The following is a 16,793-nucleotide window of genomic DNA, read 5'->3' on the forward strand; positions in this document are numbered from 1 at the left end:
GTCCAGTGAAATTCACAAAGCATATTGCAAACAGTTACATGACCCACAGCATGGTCATGCAAGTTAATGTTTCCGACATTTTCAGACTACTAAACAACTATTTATTTAGAACCACAGAGAGTTACCGCAAGTCGCAAAGAAAACACAAGCTGCCTCCACTATTCCAGCACCATTTCAACTTCAAACATTTCAGCATCACAAAATCACTGATAGTTAGTCTACAGTGACAACTAAAGGATACCAAAAACAATTTAGTTCAATCAACGTAAGCTAAATATGATGTGGCTTTCAATGGTTCTGATTTGTTACCTGTACAAAAGACATCTGTCCACAGAAGCAATCAATCAGATTCCAAACTCTCCACCATGGCCAAGACCAAAGAGCTCTCCAAGTATGTCAGGGACAAGATTGTAGAGCTACACAAGGCTGGAATGGGCTACAAGACCATCGCCAAGCAGCTTGGTGAGAAGGTGACCTTAGTTGGTGCGATTATTCGCAAATGGAAGAAACACAAAAGAACTGTCAATCTCCCTCGGCCTGGGGCTCCATGCAAGATCTCACCTCGTGGAGTTGCAATGATCATGAGAACGGTGAGGAATCAGCCCAGAACTACACGGGAGGATCTTGTCAATGATCTCAAGGCAGCTGGGACCATAGTCACCAAGAAAACAATTGGTAACACACTACGCCGTGAAGGACTGAAATCCTGCAGCACCCGCAAGGTCCCCCTGCTCAAGAAAGCACATATACATGCCCGTCTGAAGTTTGCCAATGAACATCTGAATGATTCAGAGGACAACTGGGTGAAAGTGTTGTGGTCAGATGAGACCAAAATGGAGCTCTTTGGCATCAACTCTACTCACCGTGTTTGGAGGAGGAGGAATGCTGCCTATGACCCCAAGAACACCATCCCCACCATCAAACAAGGAGGTGGAAACATTAAGCTTTGGAGGTGTTTTTCTGCTAAGGGGACAGGTCAACTTCACCGCATCAAAGGGACGATGGACGGAGCCATGTACCGTCAAATCTTGGGTGAGAACCTCCGTCCCTCAGCCAGGGCATTGAAAATGGGTCGTGGATGGGTATTCCAGCATGACAATGACCCAAAACACACGGCCAAGGCAACAAAGGAGTGGCTCAAGAAGAAGCACATTAAGGTCCTGGAGTGGCCTAGCCAGTCTCCAGACCTTAATCCCATAGAAAATCTGTGGAGGGAGCTGAAGGTTCGAGTTGCCAAACGTCAGCCTCGAAACCTTAATGACTTGGAGAAGATCTGCAAAGAGGAGTGGGACAAATTCCCTCCTGAGATGTTTGCAAACCTGGTAGCCAACTACAAGAAACGTCTGACCTCTGATTGCCAACAAGGGTTTTGCCACCAAGTACTAAGTCATGTTTTGCAGAGGGGTCAAATATTTTTTTCCCTCATTAAAATGCAAATCAATTTATAACATTTTTGACATGTGTTTTTCTGGATTTTTTGTTTGTTATTCTGTCTCTCACTGTTCAAATAAACCTACCATTAAAATTATAGACTGATAATTTCTTTGTCAGTGGGCAAACGTACAAAATCAGCAGGGGATCAAATACTTTTTTCCCTCACTGTAGATACATTTTGAACTTCCAGGGGCACAATGTATGAATTTATGGTTGGATCAGAGTTGCCGTTATAATCATTGGCCAGTACGGAGAATTAAGAAAAACCACAAGTCCAAATCCCTATCTTCATCCATGGTTAATTTAGGAAAGGGCCAATTTTAGCTAGCTAGCTAGCCACCGGAGGACAACAAACAACGAGATGCAACAATTCAAGAATGTTTCTATCAATGACAAATTTTTTCAAGGGAGGCCAAATGCACTGCATCTCAGGGCAAGTGGTGCTACTATAGTACCTGGTTCGAATCCAGGCTGTATCCTGGCCGTGATTGGGAGTTCTATATTGCGGGCACACAATTAGCCCACCATCATCCGGGTTTGGCCAGAGTAGGCTGTCATTGTAAATAAGAATTTGTTCTTAACTGACTTGCCTAGTTCAATTTAAAAAAATGCTACTGGCGGCAACAATGTCATACTCTTTATGACCAGACACCATCCGATACATGGCCTATGCATACAGAGACAGAGGGGCGCTGTTTTGCTCGGATGCTTTTTCCGGTGAGATAGATTCAGGCTCTTGCGAATTTCAGGAAGATTATGGAAACTCAGAGAGACTAAATATTTTGTTTTGTTTCTTTGTCAATATTTGGGGGAAGCCTGGCTTCCCTTGGCATGCATGAATACACGCCACTGCATTTACTATGTTTCTTCTACTCTTTGAGGCCAGGCTGAGCTCACAGTCAAAATAGAGATGTCACAGCTGGGGGTTCCCAAAATCTATGACATACTGCTTCTGGAATTCACTACACCAACCAGCAGGTCTTTCTTCCTCTGCACTTTTGTAAAATGTTTGTATTAACCTATTGAGAGCAATTTTGTTTGTACAATCTGAGTCATGGTGTCTTATGATTCATCTTTTCCATTCAGTCACAGTAACGTTATGTTGTCAAGGCCATTGACATTCCAAGTCGAACATCATTGGTTGTCTCAGACCACTAGCTGCAGGACAAAGAAGCAGCAGGACACTGCTCTGCTGTCTGTCTGGTACCATGAATCAAATGCATACCTCTCTGCTACAAGACCCTTCAGCCAGCTATAGTGATTCTCAAGTGAAGTTAATGTCCTTCCCAGCTACATTATGTCTGAAAGGGAGAGTACAGATGGGGCATTGGTGGCAACTCGCAGGCAAGAGGTGCAGACAGACAGAACCTCACTGTGATGTGACTGCCATGTTAGCCTCTCTTTCTCTCTCTCCCTGTTTCCCTCCTTATGGTTTTACTAGAGCTTAAACCCCCCCCCCCCCCCCACTTTCATTAATCACACTGCCTTTTTCTCTGGGGAATGAACAACTCAATAAACAGACCCCGGGCATTTTAAACAGAATTAAAAAGAATTGCTCTAGCTACCTGATCATTTGAATTTTGTGTTCCCTCTGGAAACAAACGGAATATGGCATGGATTTAATGACTAGACCATGCAGGCCAAGTATAAGGAAATTCCATCTGAAAGAAGCAATGTGTTTTCAGGGGAAAATATCAAGAGGTAGAGGAAGAGTGGTTAAGGGAGGAGGCCACATAGAGGGAGATGTTGGGAAAGAGCCCCAAAGATAGGGGGAATTTTCCACAGAAAGCCAGAAAGCCAATGCGATCAAAATACCTTGTTGAGATTATCAGCTCTTTTCTAACCAAGCATCCTCTCAGGACTCGTGCTCTTTTGAGGAATTAAAACAAACATTATTTGCCAGAAACCAAAACCTCTCTCTGGCAAAGGTTTGCAAATGAACTCTTTCAGAAAAGCATCAATAGTTTGTAAGCACATTGGCCCAGGTCCTATAATTTTAGTTGGCCGCTTCCCAAAGAGGGGCTGGAGTCAAAATGTCTAATAAAACAAAATAAACTGTCTCTATGTGACCTGGCCTCATAGATCAAATAAAGGTTGTTTACATGAACACACACAAACTCATTTCACACTCATACTTCCTCCTCGCCAGGGAGGAGCCACTGAGTAAGTGAGAGATACTTTATCTAGAGGTCTAGGCAAATTCGGGATAAGACTGAATTCCCAACGGAACTGAACTGGGCATCAACTCATCAGTTCAATCAGTTAGAGTCTGGAGCATGGTGTTTACGAAACCCTCTGAGCTGAGCTAAAGAAGCCAGCTGCTTTCTTATCATTGTGAGGGTGGGCAGAACCTGGCCGTCACAGTGTCTCTGTGACGAGGAACACTGGCCTCCCTTGTGTGGGGGTGAGTGACTGACACACCAGACGCAACCAGCCTGCGAACGCAGATGCTGATCTGTGGCACCCTACCATAACCGCGCTGCATGCCATGTGTTTCCCACCAATCGGACAGGCTGCAAAACAAACTAACCCTCTGTTTCATATGGCCTACGCTCCTGTATCCGATTTAGCACCGTCAACGACTCCATGACTGGTACGTTTCCAGCCCACGTACAGTCTGCAGCAGACCCTCTCATTGGGTATGGCATATTTTCATTTAAAAAATATGTACTAAATTAAACACAAGCTCCTCCTAGCTCGTCGCAGGCCTATTAAATGGTAATAGGCCCTCGAGTAGCCGCTATAGCAAAATGCAATGGAAATGAAATCACACAGAGACCATCATTTCACCGTTTCAAATACGCGTAAATAAGCTGTAATCCTTGAGAGTTTGGCCTGACTAGATGTTACATAAACAACCCTGCAGCAGTATATTGATAGACAATTTTGTAGTTTTCAGTACTAAGCAAATGTTCATCTGTGACCCAAACAAGGCCTTAATCAATTTAACACATGTTCCATGCATTGTCTGGATTGAAGGGAGGGGTCGGTGGTGGTTATAGAGTAATCAGGTTACAGTGTATAGAGCAGTACCCAGTTCTGTGGTAGAGGAGTATTTTATGCCATTGTTTTTAGTTGAGGGAAGTCTTGCTGTATTACTTTTACCCCATTGAGGTTAGTACATCCTGTGATGGAAAGTAAGTGTCTAGTAAAAATGGAAGGGTGTATGAGCATGAAACTCTACACTGCAAAATCTGCTATTGCAATTTGGTTTCTTTTTGCACCATGTGATCTAGACGAGCTGTTTTTCTCACAGCTACAGTAGTGGGTTCCTTTTCTTTTGTTTTGCTTTCGGGTGAATTGTGTATCTGTAATGACATTCCACGCATGCCTTTTCTCATGTCTTCGTTCTTTGGTAAGTGTGCAAGAAAGACGGGAGGACACAGCAGTTTTGACTCAAATGTACAGAATAATAAAATGTTGGTAAGCGATGCTACTGAATCCACAGTTGAATAGTCAATATATAATGAGCTGTGTGGCACATCATTTTTTATATTTTACCTTTATTTAACTAGGCAAGTCAGTTAGGAACAAATTCTTATTTTCAATGACGGCCTAAGAACAGTGGGTTAACTGCCTTGTTCAGGGGCAGAACGACAGATTTTTACCTTGTCGGATCGGGGATTCGATCTTGCAACCTTTCGGTTACTAGTCCAACGCTCTAACCACTAGGCTATTACGCAACAGTGTGGTAACATCCTATGTCTATGTGTTCTTTGACCATTGTGCCATTGAACTGAAATCCAAGCAAGTGTTAATGTCGAACAGCCCCCATTGAAGGAGATGAGGGATATCCATAGAGGGTCAGTAAATCTTTCAGCGACGGCCTCTAACCAGACAGTGTGTGGCCGTTGTGGCTCTCAACCCATGTTACATGCTGTTTTCTTTTCATCTATCTTGGGAACAAGTTTGACCATCTTGTCGATGATGAGTATCCTTACATGTCTGGAAATACTATTTGGTTAAAGTCCTCTTGTTATCATTTAGCTGCCTTGCCTGAGGGGAAGGAACACACAGCAGGGGATACGCATACCAGCTGCACTGAGAGACAAGCTATTCGGAAAAACATCAGTTTGTGTTGTTCACCCTGACAATACCACAAGAGAGACCCATCAGGATGTGGATAGCTTTGTCACCCATCACCAAGTTGGGGATTTTATCATGCCCGAGAGCAGAGAAACCAGTAGTGTCTTCACATACAAAAGTGTGGGTTGGCAGTTGTGAAATAGTCTGGGCTGGTTGCAGACAGAGAGACGCAGCCTTGAAACCCTCCTTTTTGTGTGTTAGAATAAGAGTGGGAAGAAGAAAGATGATAAGGACGATATGGTCGTCACTTACCTTGGGAGAGTTCCTCTCCACATTTTTCACCACCCTGTCTTGTCTGTTGACTAGTAAGATAGCCCGTATCCTTTCTGAGTTGGAGAAAAGTCCTTGAATTTGATGTTGAGTGAGCTCCTTCAATTTGCAGGGATATATGGGTGGAAACCTTCCGTCTGGCGCATGCTTTAGGAGAGTGGGTGTATGGGAAGTAAACAATACACAACAATTCTCTTGAAGCCATTAGGGTAAACAGTTCCTCCTCCTTGAACAGGACAGCATTCTGGCTAGAATTGCTATGTCCGTTCTTACGACAAAAGGACAAACAAATCAATACAAAATAAATATCTTATCCACTGGCGGAAGTCTATTATTGCCTTGAAAGTCAATATTATTCCATTCCGATAAAGAGCGAGAAAAGAGAATGGCTGCTGCCTTTCTTTGAGGGTCCAAGCTCTATGTCTGTTTTCAATCTTGGCTTTTCAGCCCTTCTTTTTCCTTTTCCTTCTCAGGATGTGAGTGGCTGGCTAGAAAATGTAGGGAGCTCGCCAGAACCTTAGCTAGAGCTTTTTTTTATTTGTGTTTTTTTTTGTGGGGGAAGGGGAAGCAAGGTCAGTGGAGGGATTTAACTGGTTTCTGTGAAGTCACTCTTGGACAGACAACGTCTAAATGTTCAGTGTGTGCTTATGTATGTATGAGTTTAATCGTCTTACATTAGCTAAAATAATATAATAGTGAAACTAAATTCAATACTTCAAAACTTGTATGACTTTTCAGAGACGGCATTTGGATCTTATTTATCCAGACTGTGTGCGGGATCATATTCATATGAGATTTCCCACATAGCACTGCTGTAGAGAGAGGGAGATGTTAGTGCTGGCATGTTCCTGCTCTCTCTGACACAGCAGTGTTTGTCATGGCTCTGCTCTGTGGGAGGACAGGCACGCACACACACCAACATGAAATGAGGCAGACCCTGATTACTGACCTCACCAGTTTTAGACCAGTGTGTGGGGGTAACCACGAAAATCAAATCGACGTTTATTGGTCACGTACACAGATTTGCAGATGTTATCGTAGGTGTAGCGAAATGCTTGTATTTCTAGCTCCATCAGTGTAGTAATAATACCTAGAAAACAATACAAAACACTATGCACATAATTCAAAAGTAAAAAGAAAGAAATTAAGAAATATGAGAATGAGCAATGTCAGAGTCCGGAGCACATAAATAAAGTATTCAGACCCCTTGACTTTTTCAACATTTTGCTACATTACAGATTTATTCTAAATTTGATTGAATTGTTTTTTTCTCTCATCAATCTACACACAATAAATACCCTATAATGATTAAGCAAAAACAGGTTTTTAGAAATGTTTGCAAGTTTATTACAAATAAAAACTGAAATATCACATTTACATAAGCATTCAGACCCTTTACTCAGTACCTTGTTGAAGCACCTTTGGCAGCAATTACAGCATCGAGTCTTCTAGTGTGACGCTACAAGCTTGGCACACCTGTATTGGGAAGTTTCTCCCATTCTTCTCTGCATATCCTCTCAATCTCTGTCAGGTTGGATGGGGTGCGTCGCTGCACAGCTATTTTCAGAGATGTTCGATCGGGTTCAAGTCCGAGCTCTGGCTTGGCCACTCAAGGACGTTCAGAGACGTCCCGAAGCCACCTCTGCATTGTCTTGGCTGTTTGCTTAGGGTCGTTGTCCTGTTGGAAGGTGAACCTTCGCCCCAGTCTGAGGTCCTGAGCACTCTGGAGCAGGTTTTCATCAAGGATCAAATCAAAATCAAATCAAATTTATTTATATAGCCCTTCTTACATCAGCTGATATCTCAAAGTGCTGTACAGAAACCCAGCCTAAAACCCCAAACAGCAAGCAATGCAGGTGTAGAAGCACGGTGGCTAGGAAAAACTCCCTAGAAAGGCCAAAACCTAGGAAGAAACCTAGAGAGGAACCAGGCTATGAGGGGTGGCCAGTCCTCTTCTGGCTGTGCCGGGTGGAGATTATAACAGCACATGGCCTAGATGTTCAAATGTTCATAAATGACCAGCATTGTCAAATAATAATAATCACAGTAGTTGTCAAGGGTACAACAAGTCAGCAACACAAGAGTAAGTGTCAGTTGGCTTTTTCATAGCGGATCTTTGAGAGTATCTCTACCGCTCCTGCTGTCTCTAGAGAGTTGAAAACAGCAAGTCTGGGACAGGTAGCACGTCCGGTGAATAGGTCAGGTTTCCAGCAGGTCTGGGACAACAGGTCTGGGACAGGTAGCACGTCCGGTGAATGGGTCAGGGTTCCATAGCTGCAGGCAGAACAGTTGGAACTGGAGCAGCAGCACGGCCAGGTGAACTGGGGACAGCAACGAGTCATCAAGCCAGGTAGTCCTGAGGCATGGTCCTAGGGCTCAGGTCCTCCGAGAGAGAGAAAGAAAGAAGGAGAAAGAGAGAATTAGAGAGAGCATATTTAAATTCACACAGGACACCGGAAAAGACAAGAGAAATACTCCAGATGAGACAGACTGACCCTAGCCCCCCGACACATAAACTACTGCAGCATAAATACTGGAGGCTGAGACAGCAGGGGTCAGGAGACACTGTGGCCCCATCCGATGAAACCCCCGGACAGGGCCAAACAGGTAGGATATAACCCCACCCACTTTGCCAAAGCACAGCCTCCACACCACTGTGTGTGGATCTCTCTGTAATTTATTATTTGCAACTTTGCCTCGATCCTGACTAGTCTCCCAATCGCTGCCACTGAAAAACATTCCACACAGCATGACTGCCACCACCGTGCTTCACCGTAGGGATGGTGCCAGGTTTCCTCCAGGCGTGATGCTTGGCATTCAGGCCAAAGTGTTCAATCTTGGTTTCATCAGACCAAAGACAGTGACTAAAGTTCAGAAGAGAATACTCGGCGGAGGCCGGCTATTGGTGACTGTTTAACAGTCTGATGACCTTGAGATAGAAACTGATTGTCAGTCTCTCGGTCCCAGCTTTGCTGCACCTGTACTGTCTCCTCCTCCTGGGCAACTTTGATGGGGGTGGGGACCACAAAAATATCTGAACTCATCATGAGGGGCTGCAGTTTCTCACGGGTCTGCGTATCCAGATGTACATACCCCCCACCACATAGCGAGTAAAACACTTTAGCAGCCCCCCTATTGACAGCGGGGATAAATAACAAATGTTTTATGCAAATTACACATTTTGCTATGGGGCATAGAGAAAATTTGGCCGTATCAAAGCAACAAGTCAGAGTCAGAGTTTTCTCTGGTCTCTCCTCCACCCGTTATGGGGTCTGAGATGCCGAAGCATCCCACCATTAGCTCTGACAAATTGAGCACCCTAGTCAATGGCGACTACATTACCCGTAGTATTACCCATAGTATTAGTAACATCCAGCGATCATACACTGTTTACCAGGGGGCAGGGCCACCAACGTTATGGCTAATCTGAAGATGGTGCTGGCCAAGGCTAAAACTGGCGAGTGTAGAGAGTATAGGTATATTGTTATCCAAGTCGGCACCAACGATGTTAGAATGAAACAGTCAGAGGTCAGCAAGCGCAACATAGCTTCAGAGTGTAAATCAGCTAGAAAGAGAGAGAAAAAAAATCAGCTAGAAAGATGTGTCGGCATTAAGTAATTGTCTCTGGCCCCCTCCCAGTTAGGGGGAGTGATGAGCTCTACAGCAGAGTCTCACAACTCAATCACTCGTTGAAAACGTTTTTCTGCCCCTCCCAAAAGATAGAATTTGTAGGTAATTTGCCCTCTTTCTGGGACTCACCCACAAACAGGACCAAGCCTGGCCTGCTGAGGAGTGACGGACTCCATCCTAGCTGGAGGGGTGAGGGGTGCTCTCATCTTATCCATGAACATAGACAGTGCTCTAACTCCCCTAGCTCCTCAATAAGATAGGGTGCAGGCCAGGCAGCAGGCTGTTAGCCACCCTGCCAGCTTAGTGGAATCTGCCACTAGCACAGACAGTGTAGTCAGCTCAGCTATCCCCATTGAGACCGTGTCTGTGCATCAATCTATGTTGGGCAAACCTAAAGCAATCTCACTGGAATAAAGACCTCCTCCATTCCTGTCATTATTGAAAGAGATTGTGATATCTCACATCTCAAAATAGGGCTACTTAATGTTAGATCTCTCACTTCCAAAGCAGTTATAGTCAATGAACTAATCACTGATCATAATATTGATGTGATTGGCCTGACTGAAACATGGCTTAAGCCTGATGAATTTACTGTGCTAAATGAGGCCTCACCTCCTGGTTACACTAATGTCCATATCCCCGCACATCTCGCAAAGGTGGAGGTGTTGCTAACACTTACTATAGCAAATTTCAATTGACAAAACAATGAACAACTGCGTTTTCGTCTTTTGAGCTTCTAGTCATGAAATCTATGCAGCCTACTCAATCACTTTTTATAGCTACTGTTTACAGGCCTCCAGGGCCGTATACAGCGTTCCTCACTGAGTTCCCTGAATTCCTATCGGACCTTGTAGTCATGGCAGATAATATCCACATTTTTGGTGACTTCAATATTCACATGGAAAAGTCCACAGACCCACTCCAAAAGGCTTTCGGAGCCATCATCAACTCAATGGGTTTTGTCCAACATCTCTCCGGACCTACTCACTGCCACAGTCATACTCTGGACCTAGTTTTTTTCCATGGAATAAATGTTGTGGATCTTAATGTTTTTCCTCATAATCCTGGGCTATCGGACCACCATTTTATTGCGTTTGCAATCGCAACAAATAATCTGCTCAGACCCCAACCAAGGATCATCAAAAGCCATGCTATAAATTCTCAGACAACCAAAAGATTCCTAGATGCCCTTCCAGACTACCCTCCACCTACCCAAGGATGTCAGAGTACAGAAATCGGTTAACCACCTAAATGAGGTACTCAATTTAACCTTGCGTAATACCTTAGATGCAGTCGCACCCCTAAAAACAAAAAACATTTGTCATAAGAAACTAGCTCCCTGGTATACAGAAAATACCCAAGCCCTGAAGGAAGCTTCCAGAAAATTGGGCGCTACACCAAACTGGAAGTCTTCCGACTAGCTTGGAAAGACAGTACCGTGCAGTATTGAAGAGCCCTCACTGAAGTTTGATCATCCTATTTTTCCAACTTAATTGAGGAGAATAAGAACAATCCAAAATGCATTTTTGATACTGTCGCAAAGCTAACTAAAAAGCAGCATTCCCCAAGAGAGGATGACTTTCACTTCAGCAGTGATAAATTCATGAACTTCTTTGACAAAAAGATCATGATCATTAGAAAGCAAATGACGGACTCCTCTTTAAATCTGCGTATTTCTCCAATGCTCAATTGTCCTGAGTCTGCACAACACTGCCAGGACCTAGGATCAAGGGAGACATTCACGTTTTTTAATCCTATATCTCTTGACACATTGATGAAAATAGTCTTTGCCTCTAAACCTTCAAGCTGCATACTGGACCCTATTCCAACTAAACTACTGAAAGAGCTGCTTCCTGTGCTTGGCCCTCCTATGTTGAAAATAATAAACGGCTCCCTATCCACCGGATGTGTACCAAACTCACTAAAAAGGGCAGTAATAAAGCCTCTCTTGAAAAAGCCAAACCTTGACCCAGAAAATATTTTTAAAAACTATTGGCCTATATCGAATCTCCCATTCCTCTCAACACATTTTCAAAAAGCTGTTGCACAGCAACTCACTGCCTTCCTGAAGACAAACAATGTATACGATACGCTTCAGTCTGGTTTTAGACCCCATCATAGCACTGAGACTACAGTCGTGAAGGTGGAAAATGATCTTTTAATGATGTCAGACCAAGGCTCTGCATCTGTCCTTGTGCTCCTAGACATTAATGCTGCTTTTGATACCATCGATCACCACATTCTTTTGGAGAGATTGGAAACCCAAATTGGTCTACACTGACAAGTTCTGGCCTGGTTTAGATCTTATCTGTCGGAAATATATCAGTTTGTCTCTGTGGATGGTTTGTCTTCCAACAAATCAACTGTAAATTTCGGTGTTCCTCAATGTTCCGTTTCAGGACCACTATTGTTTTCACTATATATTTTAACTCTTGGTGATGTCATTCGGAAACATAATCTTCACTTTCACTGCTATGCGGACGACACACAGCTTTCGATGAATCATGGTGAAGCCCCAAAATTGCCCTCCCTGGAAGCCTGTGTTTCAGACATAAGGAAGTGGATGGGGGAAAATGTTTTACTTTTAATCTCGGACAAAACAGAGATGCTAGTTCTAGGTTGGATCTGACAGTTAATCTTGATGGTTGTACAGTCGTCTCAAATAAAACTTTGAAGGACCTCGGTGTTTTTCTGGACCCTGATCTCTCTTTTGATGAACATATCAAGAATATTTCAACGACAGCTTTTTTCCATCTTCTTAACATTGCAAAAATCAGAAACTTTCTGTCCAAAAAGGTTGCAGAAAAGTGTATCCATGCTTTTGTCACTCCTAGATTAGACTACTGCAATGCTCTACTTTCTGGATACCCGGATAAAGCAACAAATAAACTTCAGTTAGTACTAAACACAGCTAGTGCTAAAGACAACCAAAAAATGTGATCATATTATTCCAGTGCTAGCCTCTCTACACTGGCTTCCTGTTAAGGCTAGGGCTGATTTCAAGGTTTTACTGCTAACCTATAAAGCATTACATGGGCTTGCTCCTGCCTATCTTTCCGATTTGGTCCTACCGTGCATACCTACACGTTCGCTACGGTCACAAAATACAGGCCTCCTTACTGTCCCTAGAATTTCTAAGCAAACAGCTGGAAGCAGGGCTTTCTCCTATAGAGCTCCATTTTTATTGAATGATCTGCCTATCCATGTGAGAGACTCGGACTCGGTCTCGACCTTTAAGGCTTTAATGAAGACTCATCAATCAATCAATCTAATGTATTCATAAAGCCTTTCTTACAGCAGCTGATGTGAAAGTGCTGTACAGAAACCAAGCCTAAAATCCCAAACAGCAAGCAATGCAGGTGTAGAGGCACGATGGCTAGGAAAAACTCCCTAGAAAGGCCAGAACCAAGGAAGAAACCTAGAGAGGAACCAGGCTATGAAGGGTGGCCAGTCCTCTTCTGGCTGTGCCGGGTGGAGATTATAACAGAACATGGCCAAGATGTTCAAATGTTCATAGATGACCAGCAGGGTCAAATAATAATAAATCACGGTGGTTGTAGAGGGTGCAACAGGTCAGCACCTCAGGAGTAAATGTCAGTGGTCTTTTCATAGCCGATCATTCAGAGTTGAACACAGCAGGTCTGGGACAAGGTAGCACGTCCGGTGAACAGGTCAGGGTTCCATAGCCTCAGGCAGAATAGTTGAAACTGGAGCAGCAGCATGACCAGGTGGACTGGGGACAGCAAGCAGTCATCAGGCCAGGTAATTCTGAGGCATGGTCCTAGGGCTCAGGTTCTCGGAGAGAGAGAGAGAGAGAGAGAGAGAGAGAGAGAGAGAGAGAGAGAGTGAAAGAGAGAGAGAGAGAAGAAGAGAGAGAGAATTAGAGAGAGCATACTTAAATTCACACAGGACACCGGATAAGACAGGAGAAATACTCCAGATATAACAGACTGACCCTAGCCCCCCGACACATAAGCTATTGCAGCATAAATACTTGAGGCTGAGACAGGAGGGTTCAGGAGACACTGTGTCCCCGTCCGACGATACCCCCGGACAGGGCCAAACAGGCAGGATATAACCTCACCCACTTTGCCAAAGCACAGTCTCCACACCACTAGAGGGATATCTTCAACCACCAACTTACTCTCCTGAGATAAGGCTGAGTATAGCCCACGAAGATCTCCCCCATAGCACAAACCCAAGGGAGGCGCCAACCCGGACAGGAAGATCACGTCAGTGACTCAACCCCACTAAAGTGGTGCACCCCTCCTAGGGACGGCATGGAAGAGCACCAGTAAGCCAGTGACTCAGGCCCTGCAATAGGGTTTGAGGCAGAGAATCCCATTGGAGAGAGGGGAACCGGCCAGGAAGAGATAGCAAGGGCGGTTCGTTGCTTCAGTGCCTTTCCGTTCACCTTCACCTGGGCCAACTACACTCAATCATAGGACCTACTGAAGAGATGAGTCTTCAATAAAGACTTAAAGGTCAAGACCGAGTCTGCGTTTCCCACATGGATAGGCAGACCATTCCCTTAAAATGGAGCTCTATAGGAGAAAGCCCAGCCTCCAGTTGTTTGCTTAAAAATTCTAGGGACAGTAAGAAGGCCTGCGTCTTGTGACCGTAGCGTACTTGTAGGTATGTACAGCAGGACCAAAGCGGAAAGATAGGTAGGAGCAAGCCCATGTAATGCTTTGTAGGTTTGCAGTAAAACCTTGAAATCAGCCCTAGCCTTAACAGGAAGCCAGTGTAGAGAGGCTAGCACTGGAGTAATATGATACAATTTTGGGGTTCTAGTCAAGATTCTAGCAGCCGTGTTTAGCACTAACTGAAGTTAATTTGTTGCTTTATCCGGGTAGCCGGAAAGTAGAGCATTGCAGTAGTCTAACCTAGAAGTGACTAAAGCATGTATTAATTTCCCTGCACAGAAAGTTCCAGATTTTTGCAATGTTACGTAGATGGAAAAAAGCTGTCCTTGAAACAGTCTTGATATGTTCGTCAAAAGAGAGATCAGGCTCCAGAGTAAAGACTTTTGGAGGATGGCCTGGTGTCAAGAAGGGCAGCAAAGAAGCCACTTCTCTCCAGGAAAAACATCAGGGACAGACTGATATTCTGCAAAAGGTACAGGGATTGGACTGCTGAGGACGGGGGTAAAGTTATTTTCTCTGATGAATCCCCTTTCCGATTGTTTGGTTCATCCGGAAAAAAGCTTGTCCGGAGAAGACAAGGTGAGCGCTACCATCAGGCCTGTGTCATGCCAACAGTAAAGCATCCTGAGACCATTCATGTGTGGGGTTGCTTCTCAGCCAAGGGAGTGGGCTCACTCACAATTTTGCCTAAGAACACAGCCATGAATAAAGAATGGTACCAACACATCCACCGAGAGCAACTTCTCCCAACCATCCAGGAACAGTTTGGTGACGAACAATGCCTTTTCCAGCATGATGGAGCACCTTGCCATAAGGCAAAAGTGATAACTAAGTGGCTCGGGGAACAAAACATAGATATTTTGGGTCCATGGCCAGGAAACTCCCCAGACCTTAATCCCATTGAGAACTTGTGGTCAATCCTCAAGAGGCGGGTTGACAAACAAAACCCCACAAATTCTGACAAACTCCAAGCATTGATTATGCAAGAATGGACTGCCATCAGTCAGGATGTGGCCCAGAAGTTAATTGACAGCATGCCAGGGCGGATTGCAGAGGTCTTGAAAAAGAAGGGTCAACACTGCAAATATTGACTCTTTGCATCAACTTCATGTAATTGTCAATAAAAGCCTTTGACACTTATGAAATGCTTGTAATTATACTTCAGAAATTCAATAGTAACATCTGACAAAAATATCTAAAGACACTGAAGCAGCAAACTTTGTGAAAATTAATATTTGTGTCATTCTCAAAACTTTTGGCCACGACTGTATAGTATTAAAACACTTGAGTGTCTCCCTTGATCCTAGGTCCTGGCAGTGTTGTGCAGACTCAGGACAACTGAGCTTTGGAGAAATACGCATATTTAAAGAGGAGTCCGTAATTTGCTTTCTAAAGATTATGATCTTTTTCGTCAAAGAAGTTCATGAATTTATCACTGCTGAAGAGAAAAGCCATCCTCTCTTGGGGAATGCTGCTTTTTAGCTAGCTTTGTGACAGTATCAAAAATACATTTTGTATTGTTCTTATTTCCTCAATTAAGTTGGAAAAATAGGATGATCGAGCAGCAGTGAGGGCTCTTTTATACTGTACGGTACTGTCTTTCCAAGCTAGTCGGAAGACTTCCAGTTTGGTGTAGCGCCGTTTCCGTTCCAATTTTCTGGAAGCTTGCTTCAGAGCTCGGGTATTTTCTGTATACCAGGGAGCTAGTTTCTTATGACAAATGTTTTTTGTTTTTATGGGTGCGACTGAATCTAGGGGATTACGCAAGGTTAAATTGAGTTCCTCAGTTAGGTGGTTAACTGATTTTTGTGCTCTGACGTCCTTGGGTAGGTGGAGGGAGTCTGGAAGGGCATCTAGGAATCTTGGGTTTCATAGCACAGCTTTTGATGATGCTTGGTTGGGGTATGAGTTGATTATTTGTTGTGATTGCAAATGTAATAAAATGGTGGTCCGATAGTCCAGGATTATGAGGAAAAACATTTAAGATCCACAACATTTATTCCATGGAACAAAACTAGGTCCAGAGTATGACTGTGGCAGTGAGTAGGTCCGGAGAGATGTTGGACAAAACCCATTGAGTTGATGATGGCTCCGAAAGCCTTTTGGACTGGGTCTGTGGACTTTTCCATGTGAATATTGAAGTCACCAAAAATGTGAATATTATCTGCCATGACTACAAGGTCCGATAGGAATTCAGGGAACTCAGCGAAGAACGCTGTATATGGCCTACTGTAAACAGTAGCTATAAAAAGTGATTGAGTAGGCTGCATAGATTTCATGACTAGAATTCATGACATTTACTAGAAGTAAATGTTAGCAACACCTCCGCCTTTGCAAGATGCACGGGGGATATGGACATTAGTGTAACCAGGAGGTGAGGCCTCATTTAGCACAGTAAATTCATCAGGCTTAAGCTATGTTTCAGTCAGGCCAATCATATCAAGATTATGATCAGTGATTAGTTCATTGACTATAACTGCCTTGGAAGTGAGGGATCTAACATTAAGTAGCCCTATTTTGAGATGTGAGATATCACAATCTCTTTCAATAATGACAGGAACGGAGGAGGTCTTTATTACAGTGAGATTGCTAAGGCGAACACTGCCATGTTTAGTTTTGCCCAACATAGATCGATGCACAGACATGGTCTCAATGGGGATAGCTGAGCTAACTACACTGTCTGTGCTAGTGGCAGACTCCACTAAGCTGGCAGGGTGGCTAACAGCC

General features: G+C 43.9%; 1 protein-coding gene across 1 annotated transcript in view; it reads right to left on the bottom strand.

The window, feature by feature from the left end:
* LOC100380851 (platelet-derived growth factor receptor beta) overlaps nt 1-6,263 on the bottom strand; it is a 29,561-nt gene extending 23,298 nt beyond the window's left edge. The window contains exon 1 of the mRNA XM_014195955.3: nt 5,773-6,263. Within this exon, the coding sequence (XP_014051430.1) occupies nt 5,773-5,795 (23 nt within the window). The 5' untranslated portion in view covers nt 5,796-6,263. The remainder of the gene's footprint in view (nt 1-5,772) is intronic.
* Nucleotides 6,264-16,793: the final 10,530 nt, after the last annotated feature.

Source organism: Salmo salar, chromosome 04 (assembly GCF_965601325.2).
Source record: "Salmo salar chromosome 04, fSalSal1, whole genome shotgun sequence".
NCBI classification, from domain to species: Eukaryota; Metazoa; Chordata; class Actinopteri; order Salmoniformes; family Salmonidae; genus Salmo; species Salmo salar.